At 46.3% G+C, this 20,624-nt stretch overlaps 1 protein-coding gene across 7 annotated transcripts in view; it reads right to left on the bottom strand.

The window, feature by feature from the left end:
* agrn (agrin) overlaps window positions 1-20,624 on the bottom strand; it is a 258,540-nt gene that overhangs the window by 43,926 nt on the left and 193,990 nt on the right. For all 7 annotated transcript variants that reach the window (XM_014146124.2, XM_014146119.2, XM_014146121.2 and 4 more), the window contains 8 exons: window positions 16,683-16,880; window positions 16,192-16,392; window positions 8,372-8,514; window positions 7,966-8,071; window positions 4,254-4,373; window positions 3,646-3,810; window positions 1,391-1,534; window positions 105-229 (listed from right to left, as the gene is read on the bottom strand). In XM_014146124.2, the coding sequence (XP_014001599.1) occupies window positions 105-229; window positions 1,391-1,534; window positions 3,646-3,810; window positions 4,254-4,373; window positions 7,966-8,071; window positions 8,372-8,514; window positions 16,192-16,392; window positions 16,683-16,880 (1,202 nt within the window). The remainder of the gene's footprint in view (window positions 1-104; window positions 230-1,390; window positions 1,535-3,645; window positions 3,811-4,253; window positions 4,374-7,965; window positions 8,072-8,371; window positions 8,515-16,191; window positions 16,393-16,682; window positions 16,881-20,624) is intronic.

The raw sequence follows: 20,624 nt of genomic DNA, 5'->3' as shown, positions 1-20,624 counted from the left end.
TGATTGGTCATAGAGAAGAGGACTGATTGGTCATGGAGAAGAGGCCTGATTGGTCATGGAGAAGAGGACTGATTGGTCATGGAGATGAGAATGTAGAGGCCCACCTTGGTCTTGTTCTTCTCGTCACAGTCGGGAGAGGGACATTCGCAGTGGGCTTGACCGTTGACCTCGTCACACAACGCGCCAAACTTGCAGTCCAGCTCATCACATGAAGTTGGGGCATCGGCACCTGAGATGGGAATGAGGGGTTGAAATCAACTCATGGGGACAATAGATAGGCAGCTATGGCATCACTGGCTGTTCATCTAATTGGGTATTCCTGGTCCTAATCATGATGCTCACATTAGCATGTGAGCTTGGCGCTCTTAACTGTCCTTTTATCCTAGTTGATAATCGGCATCATATTTGATATGCACAGCACTACTTCCACATATATAAACATGGGTAGGTTATGGATATGAATGAACAGTTATGCTTTCCATACAGATTCTATTAATGATGTGTCTTTGATATAAAGTAAATATGTGGACTCTTTTCAAGACAATAAAAAAAGAAGGATTTGATCTCATTGTCTTGTTTTGGCCGGGCGTCTAATCAGCACTGATCTCTGGTACTTTCACCAAGGAACCTGTTAGAAGCGTTGACACATATCACCACTGGGTTGCAACAGCAGCAGCATCACCAGCAGCAGCAGGGGCTTGGGCCAAGAATCCTACCCATGAGCCCCTGAGGCGCCAAGTGTGGGCTCTCTGTGCTGACATAACAGCCGTGCGGAGCACCTCCTCTTGGTTTTCATGTAACCGTTCCATTACCACGCCCCCCTTTTTTCATCTGCCGGTACACCACAGAGCACCACTGCTGGGCTGGGACTATTGACTTCATTAAGCACTTGACTTCCTGTCGATAGCTGACGGTGGGTCTTAATGAGACAGTGCCAGGACGACACAGCAGGGGCTCACCTTCCCTCTCCGCCAACCGGAGCTATGTGTGTATTCATTGGGATAGATTAGAATGGAAGAGGGCGAGGGAAACTACTGATAGTGGACTAAAGTTAAGAATAAATTCTTATTTTACAATGACAAATGACTGGATAAATAGCTAAAATATAAGTGCTTAAATTGATATTTCCCATTCTGATTTGTTTTTCCTTCAGATAACACCATGAACAATGACAGCTATTTTACTGCAGTTGCTTCTACTGTTTCTGCTACTTCTAAATGCTGCGAAAAAACGTTGAGTTCATTAATAGGCTGCTGCAAGGCCGCCCCCTGGACGAGAGGAGTGACAGGGACTGGGCGAGAGCCGAGGGGTTGCCATGCTCGCCACGCTTCATCGATGGCGCGGCGAGTCAGCAGGTGGTACGCGTCAGTAAGCGGGGGCTCCACCTTACCTTTGTCGCAGCCGCTCATACCCATCTTGCTGCCGTCGGGGCACACGTTGCACTTCATGCCCTTCACTCCCGTCTTGCAGGAGCACAGGCCTGACATTTGCTCGCAGTCGTCCCTCACCGAGCCCACCGCATCACAGTTACACGCTGGAATACAGGGGGTGAGAAAGAGAGAGAGAAAGAAAGAGAGAGAGAAAGGGAGATATGAATAGGGAGAAGAAAGGGATGGAGAGAATGGAATTCATAAAATACAATGAATAAAAGTCCATATGTTCATCATAATGAAAGACTATCCCTCTAGTCTATCCCTAACACTCTCCAAGATTCTCCATTATGCTTTTTAGTTCAGGAATACACACACACTCTCTTTCAACACACACACACACACACACACACACACACACACACACACACACACACACACACACACACACACACACACACACACACACACACACACACACACACTTTCAAACATACACACAAACACACACACACACACACACACACACACACACACACACACACACACACACACACACACACACACACACATAAATACAGGCCACCTCAGAAGTGACCCCTGGGTTGATGTAAATCTCAGCGCTTCATTGTCGGGGGCTGGGGTCAGAGATAGTTCAGGCCGAGGCCAGCCAGACAACCCTGGGGCAAGATGGGAGAGGGTAGATGGGCCAACAAGATCACAGAGAGCCACCAGCCCGCAAGGGACAACATCAAAACCCATCATGTTCCTGGAATCAATGTTTTACCTCCTGCTGAACTCTGCACTGATGTGTGTACTGTTTGCTTGTCCGTGAGTAAGCCTCAGGGGGCCAGTGTTGCAGTCAGGAAGCACGCTTTCCCGTGTGCTCAGAGGGCACTTATGGTACTGCAGTTTAGCTGAAGTCAAGCCCAAAAGGACCATTTTTATAGACGGCCCCATAGATCCCTTTCTGTGTTTACAAACATTGCCGCATGAGTGCATTTCACGCTACTTTTGGATTATAATTGGATGGTAAGGCTCATATGAATGTCTTGCTTAATATAATGGTTGCGTCATCATCGCAAATCAACTGCATTATACTTAAAAAAAACACTTCAACTTCAACCAGTAAAATGGCTCTATTGGCTAGCTTTTGCTACAACCTATATTAATGAGCGTTAGCATTCTAGTGAACAACTAATTGCTGCGTCCAAAATAGTTATTTTGCAAAGATCACAACCAAATGCAATCTAAGCGTGTGTTCAAGCAAGACTCAAAACATTATTGTAAGCGTACGAGAACACCAAGAAGGTATTTTGTTTAGAAGTAATTTTTTTTAAAATGTATCTAAATGTTGAATGGGTACAGATGGCAATGGCTTTCTTACTGTCACCAAGAGTCGCTCGCATCTGTGCGTGACGTCGGTGTGTCGTGTACTGGAAAAGGGTTTATAGAAAAGTCAAATTTTAAAATTCCTAAAAAGACACTTTAGTTATCACCTTTGTGCCAAAAATATCCATTGAATAATTCAAGTAATCGTCTTTGAGGCAAATTGTTTTTCCATCACTCACAGCCGAAAATATTAACATATTATAGTCATCCAATATTTGTCATGTTTGCGGATGACGTGATGACGTCGTCGCTGCTCGTGCTGCTTCCAACGTGCACTAAGTTGTAGTGTGTAGCCGTTATCAGCTCTGTAAAGCAGACGGCAACCACCACGAAATGGTGTATGCAAACGTGAGTGCATTACGTTGAAAACAACGGTCGGCCATCTTGGACGCTGTCTCCAGTTCATATATACCTCAGGTGTAAAACTCACAGGTAAGGCCACAGTGGAGACAGACAGATAGTTCCTGCTGTGGACTGAAAACCTCTGAGGATCTCGTACTGTATTGCCAAGTACTCTTTTCACAAGACTTAGCAGTCACCATCAAAAAGGATTGTGCGACACACACACACACACACACACACACACACACACACACACACACACACACACACACACACACACACACACACAAAGGAATTGAGTCAATGTCTCCATATAGTATAAGCCATCAAGCAGATACTTTAACCCAAAGCGGCTTACAGTATTGCATGCATACATTTTCGTACTACCGGCCCCAGCGGGAATCCTATGATCCTTGAGTTGCAAGCGTCATGGTCTACTAACTTCGCTATACAAGACAATAACTCTTCTGTTTCCTACGTAAGGACAGTTGATGACAAGAAACGAGATGGAGAAAGAGACAAGAGGAAGAGGGTCTCTTACGTGTGCAGCCGCTCAAGTTGTCTGTGACGATACCGCGGAAGTTCCAGAAGCTTGGATCGCAGCGATCGCACTTCTGTCCCCCGACGCCGGGCTTACAGGAGCACTGGCCACTGCCCGGGTCACAAGTCCCCTTGTAGGAGCCGTACGGGTTACACTGGCATGTACCTGGGGGACACACCAATGACATGGCTGACTGAATGACTGAATTAATTAGATCATTATGTACAGCTACAACATCAAAGCAACAGCAGACCGTGTCCAGGCTCACCTCTGACCCCTTGTATTATATCCATCACAATGGTATTAACTTATTGACCAGATGCTCACAATCAGCCTATCGTAGATCATCTTATTTCCATTGAAACTAAACGTACGAAAGAAAGATGATCTCAGTGCTACGATGCTTTTTGGAAACCCAGCCCTGGCCTAGACTTGAATCTGTATCCATACCTTTAGATATCACTTTATATGCAGGTTTTCCTTTTAAAGAATTGTATGCTAGACTGATTGTGAGCATCTGGTCAATAAGTTAATGCCATTGTGATGGATATAATACAAGGGGTCAGAGGTGAGAGGTCGGATGTCACGTGAGGGGTCGGCACACTTACTGGGGCATCCGGCAAGTCCCACACCAAGGGCCGCCGTCTTGTTGTCACGGCAACAGCCATAGACTGACAGACTGCAGTGTTCCTGCGCTGTCAGCTTTGTCGGAGAGGTGGCCGAAATCGCTGATGAGGGGACGCAACGGACAAGAAAGGAGAAAAAAAAAATTTCAGAGTGACAGAAGGCTCTTTTAAAAGGAATTAGAAGACACAATCTCTGAACAACATGCAACTTCTAGTGAACAATGAGTTTTGCCTGGCGGGCCAGGGGTGAAGAAGCTGGCATCTGGCTTCCAGATAACAATTCTATTTTCCCAGTCCTGACAATGGCTCAAAATCAGAGGGAGAATTATGCCATTACCTCCAGTGCAGTGAAAACAAACAATGGTGTTCCTAGTGGATTTGCAACAGCTGACATTTGCCTCTTCCTAGGAGGCCTATTCTTTTCATTTGTTCTCCTGTGAAATTGCAGAGCGCGACACAGCGTCGCTACAAGCTCGCAGAAGCAGAAAAAAACGAGTCTGCAGCTGAATTTGATGGACTGGGCCAATCTGTGAGCGTATGTGTGTAGTTGTTTTGTCTGTGGGAGCACCAGATTCCACCGCGACGTGACAGCTCGAAAACCGTATACAACACACCCCAAACAAATATCTCCCCCCAACAGAGCACTTGTGTATAACGGAAACGAGAGAGGTATGGAAGGATGGAAGGAAAAGAGGGAGGGGGGGTGTTCAACGGCTAAGGCAATATATTATTGCTTAAACTCTCTTCAGGCCTTGGATCAAAATGGCCGCTAGTGGTAGAGTTGGGACGAAGAACTCTCCCCCTCGCTCTCTCTTTCTTTCTTCCTCTCTTGTGTTCCTCATTTGGAGTTTGGAGGCTGCAGATACCGGCCCATAAATCACACTGTTACTGGTGTGGATATGAGCCTTAGCCTAATGGTGATGACTTGCTCTCTCTTTTTCCAGTGCTTTTCCACTCCAGCGATGAGCTTTGGACACAGTTCATTAACTTGCCACTTTTCAGCGCTCCCGCTACTATCTGTACTGGGCCTATTAGGACAAGAGAGAACTTTTAATTTCATATGTTCTTCAACCTATTGGTTTTCCCTCTACAGTGACCATTGTCTGGCACAATACAGCTCTCTCTGATGTGCGAGTATTACTCTGTCTCTCTATTGCAAGGTCTGCTGCTGCCACGGCTATGTGCTGCATGTAGCCTTTTGTATTTCTACAAGGGGAGAGTTGAGTACCCGTGCATGTAGCAACGGTATATACCGCAGGATCTTTTTTAGACGTCATGAAAACTGGGTCAGTGATTCCAGTTTTCTGATAGAAAATGCAAAATAGGACATCTTGAAAGTTCTTTGAGACAGCTGTCAAAGATCAAAGAACTCAGACAGGCATGATGAAACATTTTCCCAGAGACACAACACGTGAGGTGTTTATAAACCACATAAGACAGTAAAAAACAACAACACAAGGTCGTGTTGAATTCAAAACCCCCTTCGTCAAGTTAAGGAAGTCAGGAGCTCCCCTGAGTTTGAAGGCTTGGAGGTCAAACCGCGGTCAAAGACACGTTCCTCCATGCATAGCTAATGAAGAAAGGCCCAATGAGATTCCAATTGATCTGAGCTTTTTGGGAAAAGAAGAGGGCCCAGAGCTCACACACACCAATAGCACTCCACAAGAAAAAAGGGATTGATTCTCTGCGCATGGTGAAGAAGCGTGACAGAAAGCGCCCCAAAGTGGCCAGCTTAGGAAGGACGACTTTACAGGGATGTGAGTGTGAAACCGGGGCGGAGAGCTCTCTCCATCTCTCTCTCTTTCGTTTGCTCCCTTGCTCTTTTTTAGGGCCGCGGGGAATCAAACAGGCTGCAGTGATCACACAGAATATCTTATCTGCCCTTTGCTTCACTCTGGCCTACTACAGAGAGATGATGGTTTACACTGCCAAGGCAGGGACCTTGAACAAGACGTAGAACAAGCCTTCCCTAGCATCTGTGGTGGCAGTCTAGAGAACATTTCCTCTGCAATCTACATAATGACAAAGCGAAAACAAGTTTTTTGAAATTTTTGCAAATGTATTAAAAACAAAAACAGAAATACCTTATTTACATAAGTTCAGATCCTTTGCTATGATACTTGAAATTGAGCTCAGGTGCAATCTGTTTCCATTGATCATCCTTGAGATGTTTCTACAACTTGATTGGCGTCCACCTGTGGTAAATTCAATTGATTGGACATGATTTGTAAAAGGCACACACCTGTCTATATAAGGTCCCACAGTTGACAGTTCATGTCAGAGCAAAAACCAAGCCATAAGGTCGAATAATTTGTCCGTAGAGCTCAGAGATAGGATTATGTCGAGGCACGGATCTGGGGAAGGGTACCAAAACATTTATGCAGCATTTAAGATCCACAAGAACACAGTGGCCTCCATCATTCTTAAATGGAAGAAGTTTGGAACCACCAAGACACTTCCTATAGCTGGCCGCCCGGCCAAACTGAGCAATCGGAGGAGAAGGGCCTTGGTCAGGGAGGTGACCAAGAACCCGATGGTCAATCTGACAGAGTTCCTCTGTGGAGATGGGAGAACCTTCCAGAAGGACAACCATCTCTGCAGCACTCCACCAATCAGGCCTTTATAGTAGAGTGGCCAGACGGAAGTCACTCCTCAAGCCCGCTTGGAGTTTGCCAACATGCATGTAAATACTTTCAGACCATGAGAAACAAGATTCTCTGGTCTGATGAAACCATGATTAAACTCTTTGGCCTGAATGCCAAGTGTCACGTCTGGAGGAAACCTGGCACTATCCCAACGGTGAAGCATGGTGGTGGCAGCATCATGCTGTGGGGATGTTTTTTAGCGGCAGGGACTTGGAGACTAGTCAGGATCAAGGCAAAGATGAACGGAGCAAAGTACCGAGAGATCGTTGATGAAAACCTGCTCCAGAGCGCTCAGGACCTCAGACTGGGGCGAAGGTTAACCTTCCAACAGGACAACGACCCTAAGCACACAGCCAAGACAGGAGTGGCTTCGGGATAAGTCTCTGAATGTCCTTGAGTGGCCCATCCAGAGCCCGGATTTGAACCCGATCGAACATCTCTGGAGAGACCTGAAAATAGCTGTGCAGCAACGCTCTCCGTCCAACCTGACTGAGCTTGAGAGGATCTGCAGAGAAGATGGGAGAAACTCCACAAATACAGGTATGCCAAGCTTGTAACGTCATACCCAAGAAGACACAAGGCTGTAATCGCTGCCAAAGGTGCTTCAACAAAGTAAAGGGTCTGAAAACTTATGTAAATATGATATTTCAGATTTTTAAATATTTATAAATGAGCAACAATGTCTAAAAACCTGTTTTTGCTTTGTCATTATGGGGTATTGTGTGTAGATTGATGAGTAAAAAAAACGATTTAATCACTTTTAGAATAAGGCTGTAACCTAACAGAATGTGGAAAAAGTCAAGGGGTCTAAATAGTTTCCAAAGGCACCTTATGTAGGTATCCAATCGGGGGTGGGAAGCTCTCGCTAGTCAGCTTTGGCGCTGTGTTCGATAGGCTACTGTACCAACCAAAGTGGTGTTCAGAAGAAACAACAGGATTTCTAGCCGTTGCTTTATGACAAAGTACTAAGATGGGTGAATTAAGTAAGAGATGGGTTATTACTCTGGCTGATCTTAGATCAGTTATGGTGGGGTGTCCAGGCTGCTCACCTGTGCAGGGTCCCTGATTCTGAATCAGCAGGTGCTCCTGCTTTTCACACCTAGCCTTCTTCATTTGACATTCGTTGCTGTAGGTCTTCCCATTTGAGCCACACACCTGAGGAGAATCATAGTCATACTCACATGAATGCTGGAATGTATGAGCGTGTGATTTAATTTCAAAGTTACTCTAAGTACCCCATTCCTTTTTAAACCACGTAACATTGCAAGCACAATCTCAATCTGAAAATGTTATTGCACAAACATTGACTTTGAATGTAAATGTCAGATGTCATGCATTCATTACCTAGGAATTACCTAGACTTGTGGGAAACTGAAAACCACTTCTATTGCAGTAAAACCACATACAGGTTTGTGGTTGTTTGTGGAGGGCTAACTTACGGAGGATAAGGCTTACCGGGTTGCGAGGCACGCGATGGCAGTCGAAGTCACAGACACAGCGGTCGTCCTCTGCGTCCTCGTCCCACGATCCTCCGAACATACGACACCTGTCCTGTTCACAGCTCTCAATACCTGACCCCGATCCTCCTGAACCACACTCTGCAGAGACCACACACAGAGATTTTTTTATTTATTGTTATTATCGGCCCAGCACACACACATAAGAAAACGTAACATTTCGATACACACTTGTAAAAATGCCTTACATCTTTTTCGTTGTCCCCAAAAATTAAAGCCGAGTTCTTGGCAGAGTGTTTATATATTCAGAGTATGCCACCTTTAGGATATTAAAATGTCCTTCACGTTGACGCTGAGATAGAAACAAAGGCGCTGCTGGAAGTACAAGATAATGACCAACCATGGAGAGGACCAGCGATTGACAAAATAAATTAGGCACAACATTGCAGTGCCACCAGTGAGGCATCCTTTACATTTCAATTAAAGCTGAGGATAGTGGGAGGAGGGAAATATTACCCCTTGCATCCCTGCGAGGGGGAATCAATACGAGAGAGCCTGTTTCATTGACACAGATTTCCTGATAGGAGGAAGCCGCTAATTATACGGTGTTCCGTAAGATCCAATTATCAATCCACTCCAGACTTTGTAAAAAAAAGTAGTTCAGCCACTTTTTGTACCTGCGACTGTGAAAGGTAAACTTTCGATTTATTTTTAAACGGTACACTTCACTGGATCAAAGAGATTTTTGAAAATAGCTCTTCGGAGAGCGTTACAACAAGCCATTATTATTTCCGAGGATCGGAGACTTATAAAGCTGAAACATTGAAAAAACATTTTGGAATACAAACTACATAAAGATATACATACAGATAGAACTCACAAGATAATGGGGGGGGGAAGAGAATGAGATGTAAATAAGAGTGGACACATCCAGCTTGACTGCAATGATTTATTTAATACAAACAAAATGGGAAGGAGTTTGACCATGGAGAATGAAAGGGCCCTGCTTTTAATGTTCTGACAGTTCACTTGTTACACTTGCAAGACTCCTGGGGAGAGGCGAGAGAGGGAGAAGGAATGGGGGAGAGAAGGAATGGGGGAGAGAGAGACAGAGAAGGAGAGAGACCAAAAGAGAGAGAGAGAGAGAGAGAGAGAGAGAGAGAGAGAAAGAGAGCAAGAGACAGCGAGCCAGTAGTCCACATGCGGACAGAGGAAGATGTTCAAGTATGGGAAAAAGTAATGTTCATTAGTGTCAAATCTCTTTATCTTGAAAAGTATCCAGTTATGATGCAAATTCTCCTGATGACATTCTCCAGACCAGTTATAATGCAATCATGTACAACATTAATTAAACAAATATATATATGTACTAGGGAGTCCAGATGCTTCCCTCCTGTCCTCTGTCTCAGTCTCCTTTTTTGACCGTCTGACTCAGTCCCATCTGTATTGACGGGCTGCTTTAGCAAGGCCCCCGCTGGCCCTAATGGGGAAATCGATGTTGTAGTCCTGGAAGTGCCACTTAGCATAACCCATCTCCTTAAGTGGATTATGGGGCAGGTCACACTGTAGCGGGGCGCTGCTGGGTCCAGAGGAGCAGCAGTCCGTCTCATTGCCCTGATATGGGTCATCACCAATGGGCTCTGACAGGCTCGAGGGGTCGATACAGTGGAAGGGCATTCACTTCATTAGGCCCACGCACAGTGAACAATGGAGGAACTCCAGAGGCCGGGAGTATTAAGGAGAGTACACATCAAACTCAAGACAAATACTGTCTTTTTTTAATAATTTTTTTACAATACTGTACACCAAGGGTTCCCAAACTTTTTCACTCAGGCATTGGGGAACATCCTGCGCCCCACTTTCGCGTGCCCACCACATCTCTTTCTAAGGGCTGTCCACGACACGAACTGTTCACACTCATCTTGTTGGCAGAGAAGAACATTTTGCAGGTTTAAAGCTAATTCTCTTTAAATTCTATACATTTTGCCATGTCTAATGTGTATTCATGTGATAGTTGAGTGACTCAAACATTACAACAAAATCTATGGGCTAAAAAAACCTAGCTAAAAACGTTAGCTGACCTTGGCTAGTTGATCTGGACATTTCTGACAAGTTTTAAATTGCTCTCTAAATAGCTCTCTGCCGACCCCTCAGTTTGGGAATCACTGCTGTACACAACAATTAAACACGAATCCAATTGTTCGTATTCGCTATCAATGTGACTGCGGTAAATGGACACGATAGAAAGGAATTGTAAAATGGATTTGATACGACTATATGAGAGGCCATTTTGTGAGTGTTCTAAAGCTGTGACGGTGCAATGCAAAATGTCTGTCAGTGCCACATGATGAGCGAACACGGTATCTGATCCCAGACAGCGACATGCCACGATGACGGGTTCCAATGCAAACGCACAAGTCAACTGACTCCAGAGCAGCTGTTAAATAAACAAGGCCCTGGCTTGCCTGGCCACCTGAGTCCATTTATGCAAACTCAGCAGGAGAAGGGAAACGTGGGAGTGAGCCAAGAGAGCATTCGCCACCCAATTAATATTCCGCTCATGCCCCCCTGACTCAAAGAATAAATAAATATAAAAGAAAAAAAAAGAAGAACTAAGACATTGAGTAAATAAAAGTGAAGGGAGGGAGGGAGGGGGCACTAATTAGCTGTTGGTTTTTGATGTGGCAGCCACCCGCACTGCCTATGAACCTTTCAATTAGCAGGGAAGATGTCTGCATCAGCTATTCTCTCAGCGCCTGTGTCTGTCTGCTACTTTTACTCAATCATGTCATAACCAGAGTCCATTTAACCAAGGGATCTTCGTTAAGTTGAGCAAATACAGAACGGCGGAGACTCCGGAGAGATGAAGAAAAAAAAACTGCCGATTTTCGTATTTCTTTTTTTAAAGAGAAGAGCGAGAAAATGTGTGAGGGAATAAAACTGATAGAAGCAATGGAGGAGAAAATGTGTGCTTCTTTTATAGCACGAGGTGATGACCCGATGGAGGGAAGAAGCAGAGTGGATGAGGGTGGGTAATTGGAGGGAAACTAGAGAAAGGTCATTATTTTTTGTTATCTAAAGTTTTTTTCTCAATGATTCTGGTGGTTTTTTATGCAAACAAATTCCAAATGTGCTAAAACTGCACCAAAATCTCAGGAAAGGTGCCATGGTATTCATGCCTTCCTTTCCATCTATTCAAATTGTTGAATAGATCAACTACAATGAAAGTTAAGACCAGACAGAGCCAGCATACAGGAACTCTACAAGACGTGATGTTATTAATGAAAGGCAACCACCATCTCCCTCACTGCTATCTGTCGGGCAGGCTAACAGTGACTACTGGACTGTCCACTCCTCTGAAACGTCATTACCAATTAATACTTTTTACCCAGATTTTTACACATCTTGGACATTTACTTTTGCTTTGTGGACGTAATGGGAATGGGGCTTCTCATGCCACTCAATGCAGGCCCAAATCTTGTCTTCTACAAAATGGATGCGACTACCTACGACAATTCTACGTGTGTGGCTGCATGGGGGCACACTCACGCTGAAGGATTCTGCTCTCCGACCGGCTGGATGTACAGTAGCTGCCTACCTGTGTGCTGCGTGGGAGAACTGTGCTACCAGCTACTGTTTGTGTGTTTGACTTTTTGTGTCAGTGTGAAAATGGAACCAAAGGAGGCTTTGGGGATGCGTCTCCCACCTGTCCGTGGGCCAGCTGTGTGCCTGCAGAATAAAATAACGGACATGGGTCCAACGCTGTCACTGAGAGGTTTACCCTGACGGTCAGACAAATGAAATGAATTTTACTAGTACAGTAGGCCTAAATGCATTTTACATGCAATTTGCAGGTTAGGCTACTGTTGAATGAACATGAGAATAGACTACATCCCTTTGATGCATTTGATTGATGAAGCTAGGAATTTTTTGGGATGAGACACTTTTTGGACGATTTGAACTACAAAAAAGAAGTATGTGGACACCTGCTCGTCGAACATCTCATTCAGAAATCATGGGCATTAATATGGAGTTGGTCCCCCCTTAGCTGCTATAACAGCCTCCACTCTTCTGGGAAGGCTTTCCACTAGATGTTGGAACATTGCTGCAGGGACTTACGTCCATTCAGCCACAAGAGCATTAGTGAGGTCGGGCACTGATCTTGGGGGATTAGGCCTGGCTTGCAGTCGAAGTTCCAATTAATTCCAAAGGTGTTCGATGGGATTGAGGTCAGGGCTCTGTGCAGGCCAGTCAAGTTCTTCCACACTGATCTAAACAAACCATTTCTGTATGGACCTCGCTTGCTGCACGGGGGCATTGTCATGCTGAAACAGGAAAGGGCCTTCCCCAAACTGTTGCCACAAAGTAAGCACAGAATTGTCTAGAATGTCATTGCATGCTGTAGCGTTAAGATTTCCCTTCACTGGAACTAAGGGCCAAGCCTGAACCATGAAAAACAGCCCCAGACCATTAGTCCTCCTCCACCAAACTTTAAAGTTGGCACTATGCATTCAGGCAGGTAGCGTTCTTCTGGCATCGGTCAATCCCAGATTGGTCCGTCGGACTGCCAGATGGTGAAGTGGGATTCATCACTGTCCAATGGCGTTGAAAGTCACTGAGCTCTTCAGTAAGGCCATTCTACTGCCAATGTTTGTCTATGGAGATTGCATGGCTGTGTGCTTATTGGTATTTCCATTTGGTGAAGTTTTTTGTCAATTTTGGTTAATAGCCTATGTCACTCTGGTTGTTGGAGCTATCTGTTGTATGGTGAACTTGGGCTTCATCAAAGTTTATTTGTGAGTAAATCTGGCTTTAATAATAGCCCATGCCTTCCCAGCCACTGACCTCACCGCACGTCACCGGTGTGTTTGTGTGTGTATTTGTGTGTGCGTGTTTGTTTTGGAGTTTATTAGGAAGGGATCGAAAACAGCGTGGCTTTGGTAGGCCCAAACACGCAGGTGGCTTGTTGCTCGGACCTTTCCCTGTATGTTTTCGCTTCATTTGCCAGCCCCTCAGACAGTCAGCTGTTGAAGGATGTGACAACGCGTTAGTCCAAATAAACCCACCCTACACGAAGAAAGATTGAGCAGTAGGGAGCTCAGAAAAGAGAGAAAGGGAGAGGAGGTTTCTTAGCAGGATAGATAGATAGATAGATAGATAGATAGATAGATAGATAGATAGATAGATAGATAGATAGATAGATAGATAGATAGATAGATAGATAGATAGATAGATAGATAGATAGATAGATAGATAGATAGATAGATAGATAGATAGATAGATAGATAGATAGATAGATAGATAAGCCACTGATTAGCTTTTGATGAGCTCTTCTCCACCCACCCACCCACCTCCTCTCTGTTGTTCTCTCTCGATATGTATTGGGTAGTGGATAGTGCATTGACTCTGCCGTGTGATATTTTCACCCATAATCCTGTTTAGTAAATGTGTATTCAATTAAAACCGGCCTGGGCCCCAAGGTGATGCACTACGCTCCCCCGCCACTTTGTCAGTGTCGACAAAGGAGCTGAGCCCGGGCCTACCCGAGTGTGAAATTAAACAGGTGATAGATTCCCCCAGTATAGAACACTGTCATTTTTCATTACCCTAAATAAAAGGGGGGAAAAACGCTTCCATTTCACCCTGTGACAAACGAATATGGTTTTTAAGTCAGGTCTAAATAAACAAATAAATTGTTCAATTGGCCGGAGTTGGAGGATTCAACCAGCACTGTAGACGGGAGAGTGGTGGGTAGGGGTTGTACTGTAGGCAAGTGCCGATAGGAAAGGCTGCAGTTGGTTCAATAGGTTGTGATAGATCAATACATTGACTAGTCCAATGATATAATAGGACTATAGGGTTGGGTCAATTTGATGCACAGGGTTTTAAAGACTTAATTAAAAAAAAGAAGGAAAACATGTTTTTAAAGACGTATAAATTGGAGTTTGTTTACAGAAGAAAGTAGTTTTTCAATCAAGATTTTCCCAAAACATTGGAGGAAAATTCTAACCCTGTCCCTGTTCAAAATATGAAGCTACTACAGCTACCCCATTAAGAATGTCCTAGCTTTTAGCAGTGGGGGGTTGTGCGTCAGTTATCTACTAGAGGGGAAGAGGAATGGTGACAAGGCGTGGAACAAAAAGAAAACTGGACCCGTGTCCCCTGGGGGAGGTTTATCGATCGGACCCGATCCCATCTCTGAAAGCAATGTGATCTTTATGTCAAGAGACAATGCTAGTTTGATGGAGAGAGGGCAACGTGGTGAGACAATAGGGATGGTAGGGGGAGAGACAGAGAAAATAAAATACAACATGTTTCTTTTGTTACTGGCTGATGGCTTTTTGAGAACTACAATGAGCAAGTGAGGGAGACAAACGGGGGGCTGTATGCTATCAGAGAGAGAGAGAAAGTGAGAGAGATGGAAGTTGGAGAGACATTGCAATAGAGAGAACAAGTGAAAGAAACAGGAGAGAGGGGAAGAGAAAGAAGAGCTAGAGAGAGGAGAGAGAGAGGAGAAAGAGGAGAGAGAGGAAAGAGAGGAGAGAGAAGAGAGAGAGGAAAGAGAAGAGAAAGAGAGGAGAGAGAGAGGAGAGAGTGAGGAGAGAGAGAGAGAAGAGAAAGAGTAGAGAAAGAGAGGAGAGAGAAGAGAGAGGAGAAAGAGGAGCGAGAAGAGAGAGAGAGAGGAGAGAGAGTGAGTCACCAGGCTTCACAAATAGATAAATGCCCTTGGGGTGCTATAGAGTAGAGCATCTTTGCCCACTGCCAGACAGCGATATGGGGCACATAGTGAAAGCGTGTGAGTGTGTGTGTATATACTGTTTACTACATGTGCAGTGTGTGCGTATAATGATTATACGGGGCACAGTGTGTGTGTGTGTGTGTTTGTGTGTGTGTTTGCGTGTGGTGTCCGAGCGTATGTGTATATAGTATGTGTGGAGTGTGTGTGTATAATGATGATATGGGGCACAGTGTGTGTGTGTGTGTGTTTGTATGTGTGTGTGTTTGTATGTGTGTGTGTTTGCGTGTGGTGTCCAAGTGTATGTGTATATAGTATGTGTGGAGTGTGTGTGTATAATGATGATATGGGGCACAGTGTGTGTGTGTGTGTGTATGTGTATTAAATCTCCAGTGTGTTTTATATGTGCATTTCTTCATGGTCCACATACAAAAGGTTACTCGACTCAGTCAATGAGTTCAATTGAACAAAACCAGCCGGGCGTTAAGAGCTGGCAGACAGAGCTGGCAGGCAGAGCTGGCTGTATACAGTAGAGTAGACAACGACACAGTGAGAGAGGGAAAGAACAGACACTGGGATGGTAGATGAAAATTATCATTCATGAATACTCTCACCCCTTTACCCCTCCCTCTCTCTGTCCGTCTCGCAGTCTCTCTCTTTCGCTACCCCTCCCTCCATCTCTCTCTTCCCCCTCTCCATTTTCCCCCTCTCCATCTCTCCTCCACTCCCCACTTCTCCCTCCCCCTCTCCATCGCTCTCATCATCTCGCTCTCTATCTCTCCTGCTGGCAGGTGAAACCTGCTCTGTTGTTCCTCAGACGATGACGACAGTGACTACGTCTGGCCACAAGGGACTATTGCTGACATCATCTGCATGACAACCGTACGGGGACAAAGATACCCAGAGAGAAAGCTGATTGTCAGAGTAGAGACTCTGGTACCGTGCCAGTAGGAGAGGAGAGCAGCTCCACAAAGGACTTGAGTAAACTAGGCTGCCACTAGTGAAGCAAATCATGATTAAAAAGGCACTGTGTGCCTCGTGGTTCAGACTTCCTCTGCTCTATCAGTGGTATCTAATCCTACCTTCGTCGCAGCTGCCAGGCTTGGCCGCCTCGATCTTCTTTTTGAGGACGCAGGAGGCCACGCCCAGCTCGCAGGTGTTGTCGTAGGTGAAGCCGTCGCTGCCGCACACGGGCGAGAAGGCCTGGCCCTGGCATTGCGGGCACTCACACTTGTTCTGGACGCAGCGGGCCCCCCAGGCACACACGGCGCTGCCGCAAGTCTCTGCAAATGCACACACACAAACATACGGACGATCGTGCGCACGCATGCACACACACACACACACAGGTGTGTCAGCAACTATTGATTGGAATCATGTAAAAGGAATATGCTTGCTAAAATACAATAGTGAGACATTACTTTAAGACCTACTATTTGTACAACCACACTGTTGGTAGGCACACACACACACACACACACACACACACACACACACACACACACACACACACACACACACACACACACACACACACACACACACACACACACACGGTGCTGGCATTACTCACTGCATTCTCCCTGGGCGAGCACGCGCAGGTCAAGCTGCTCGGTACAGGCACGCACGTGGAGCTCACACTCGCTGTCGTAGGTGGAGCCGTCGCTGCCGCACACCGGTTGGTGGGACTCCACACACTCCTGCGGGCACACACAGCGGCCCGACTGCCCGTCGCAGATCGCCCCAAACGAACAGTTGGCACACGCCTCATCTGGAGGGAGACAGGTAGGAGAGTGTTAGGATTGGAGAGAGTAAATAAGCCCGGTATGGGTAACGGGGAGAGAAAGAGAGTGTGTTTGTGTCAGTGAGTTGAGAGAGAGAGGGAGGGCAGATAGAACTGGCTCATCCAAAGCCTGTGTGGGTGGCGTGACAAAATCCACAGCCGCGACGCCACCATGATGTCATGTGTTTACCTAACCCCCTTCGAAAGGCCAGTCATTTTGAGAGGGCCCCAAACCCAGATGGTGTGCAGACTTCACACAGCTGCAAGTTTCAGTAGGATGATCTGGACTGAGAATACTGTCAAGAATCCTCTATTTTCAGTTGACTCTGATCATTTGCACGTTTTCCATTCAGTGTTGCATTCACTCGGGCTGCCTTGCATAGCCTAGTACCAACATGCTGTGGATATCAATGATTCGTGGCAGCTCGAGTGTATCACAGAGCCAGAGCGGAGATGCGAGGGGTGGGCAGCGCTCCTCGATTGCCAATTACACCTGGAGGATTGCATTAGCAGCGCACGGCCGCTATCACATTCAATTAGTGGCTAGGTAATAACAGCTGCTGATTTATTGCTACTGGCTAACGGAGAGAGCGGGCTACTCAGGCGGAAAACCTCCCCCTCCCCTCCCCTGTGTTATTAACTTGTGTATTACACCTTATTACACCTTAATAAAGTCAGGAAGTCAGCCTGCACCGCACAGGCACTCGCTGTGGACAGCCCAGCCTGGGGGCCTGATTAAAAGCAGGCGGTATAAACAGAAAAATATATGTAGCCGAGGTGGCGACTGGCAGGGATGGGGAATGCATCACCGTGACAATGACGGTGTTTCGAACCCGGGGGATATAAATCACAGTGAGTGCCGTCCTTTATCAGCGCCCGTGTCCCGATAAAGGCCTTCTTTATTTCCCTCCTCTGGCTCTGTCTCGCTCCCCCTGTTCCAGCCAGTGCCGCCGGTCGTTGGCGGCGGCTAATCAGGACACATCTAGCTATCGGACCCAACTGGGCTGCCTTACTGGCTGTAAACACAGAGCTAGGACAGCTAGCACTGAGGCGCTAACGGCGCTAACAAGGTGGGGGGACTTGTCTGACCGGGGAGGGGAGTTGACGGTGAAGGGGGAGGTTGAAGAAATTGGCCTTGAGGAGAGGGCCATTCCGAGTGATGGATACCGAGAGACGGTGGGGAAAAGAAAAGCTAAAGAGCAGTTCCGGCCTCAAAACGCTACACACCATCTCGGAGGAGTAGAATTAGTCAGAGAGACTGGAGCTACGACAAGGGAGAGAAGGAAGAGTAGAATTAGTCAGAGAGACTGGAGCTACGACAAGGGAGAGAAGGAGGAGTAGAATTAGTCAGAGAGACTGGAGCTACGACAAGGGAGAGAAGGAGGAGTAGAATTAGTCAGAGAGACTGGCGCTACGACAAGGGAGAGAAGGAGGAGTAGAATTAGTCAGAGAGACTGGAGCTACGACAAGGGAGAGAACGAAGAGTTGTTCTTTAACATGATCAGAAAGAGAGACAGTTGTTTAGTGAACGGCTCTGTTAATGTCCCAGACTATAAAAACACTCCCCAGCCGACCCCACTGTGCCTGCTCCATAACTATTCCACCGTCCCTCCTCACCGTCTCTCCTCCCTTTCTTATTTACCCCTCTCTCCCCTATCTTTCCGCTCCTCTGCTCTCGCTCGCTACCTTTTTACAGCAACTGTGCAAAACTCGTAATGTTTATTTCTGTTTTAAATGACTTCTCGTCTCTTGTCTCATCTATTCTGAGGTAAATATATATGAAATTCCTTACGGAGCGATTGATATCGTTCTGTGGTCTATTATCCATGCGTGTCTCTGCTTCTTCCAGCCTGCCAGACACACAAGGTCACCCACCACTCAAACATTGAGAGGAGAAAATACATCAGAATAATAAAAAATGTCACTCATCTCACTATCGGACCGCACCTGAGCCATAAAGATAACCATTTCCCCTAGCGCCATTTTTCGATCCCCCCGAGGGGAAGAAAATCTAATTATGACAGCGCACATAGGCCTTGCGAAACGGTGGCCCCACTCATACACGCACACACTGGTTGTCTCTGCATGCAAACGCACAAGGGAGAAAAGGAAACACACAAACTTCCCAGCCTCCATCGACACATACACCACACAATGTATGCCAGTGATATGAATTGTCCCAGGATAATTAACAGAGATAATAGTGAAGGTGGAGGGAGGTGAGGTGACTCAGTGGAGTTTGAAGAGGCCTGTGTAAAGCAGTGCAAACAGCCCAGAATAAACCAACCCACATCACCATCCCTCCGTCGGGCCTTGCCTAGCACTGCCTGCCTGTCGCTTTTATTGCCCTGTTCCGCTGACTTCTGCCTCTGTGGAGACTTGCTGTCATCCATAGTGCTGTATCAGACACATACACACACACACACACACACAGCAGGGCCCACTACCTAGCTCTGCCCGCAACCAGCTCGCCTTTTTAAATAAAGACTATTCATTACGCCCCCGCGGCGCCACGGTGAGAACTGTCTACCTAACGCCGCACGCACGCACGCCGTCTCCAAATTGAGTTTGCTCGCCCGGCTCAAACATTCCTTTTGCTCCATTTCCCATTGGAATACATCTTTATGTGCAGAGATTTCAACTTGGGAAAGGAAAGAGGAAATAATAGTGGAGTCACATCGGCCCCCAAGCCAACAACACTGCAGTGGATTAAACGTCAAACTCCAGTTGAAACAATAGGGCAGGGATCATCAACTAGATTCAGCTGCGGGACGATTCGTTCTTGAGCGGATGGTCGGAGGGCCGGAACAGAATTATAAATCATTTGTAGACTGCAAATTGATCGCAAGAAACCCAAACAGATATGTTTAAAATACACTGCTCAAAAAAATAAAGGGAACACTTAAGCAACACAATGTAACTCCAAGTCAATCACACTTCTGTGAAATCAAACTGTCCACTTGGGAAGCAACACTGATTGACAATAAATTTTACATGCTGTTGTGCAAATGGAATAGACAACAGGTGGAAATTATAGGCAATTAGCAAGACACCCCCAATAAAGGAGTGGTTCTACAGGTGGGGACCACAGACCACTTCTCAGTTCCTATGCTTCCTGGCTGATGTTTTGGTCACTTTTGAATGCTGGCGGTGCTTTCACTCTAGTGGTAGCATGAGACGGAGTCTACAACCCACACAAGTGGCTCAGGTAGTGCAGCTCATCCAGGATGGCACATCAATGCGAGCTGTGGCAAGAAGGTTTGCTGTGTCTGTCAGCGTAGTGTCCAGAGCATGGAGGCACTACCAGGAGACAGGCCAGTACATCAGGAGATGTAGAGGAGGCCGTAGGAGGGCAACAACCCAGCAGCAGGACCGCTACCTCCGCCTTTGTGCAAGGAGGAGCAGGAGAAGCACTGCCAGAGCCCTGCAAAATGACCTCCAGCAGGCCACAAATGTGCAAGTGTCTGCTCAAACGGTCAGAAACAGACTCCATGAGGGTGGTATGAGGGCCCGACGTCCACAGGTGGGGGTTGTGCTTACAGCCCAACACCGTGCAGGACGTTTGGCATTTGCCAGAGAACACCAAGATTGGCAAATTCGCCACTGGCGCCCTGTGCTCTTCACAGATGAAAGCAGGTTCACACTGAGCACGTGACAGACGTGACAGAGTCTGGAGACGCCGTGGAGAACGTTCTGCTGCCTGCAACATCCTCCAGCATGACCGGTTTGGCG

Source organism: Salmo salar, chromosome ssa15 (assembly GCF_905237065.1).
Source record: "Salmo salar chromosome ssa15, Ssal_v3.1, whole genome shotgun sequence".
NCBI lineage: Eukaryota > Metazoa > Chordata > Actinopteri > Salmoniformes > Salmonidae > Salmo > Salmo salar.
The sequence above is the reverse complement of the archived record's forward strand: the minus strand, read 5'-3'. Positions and strand labels throughout refer to the sequence as shown.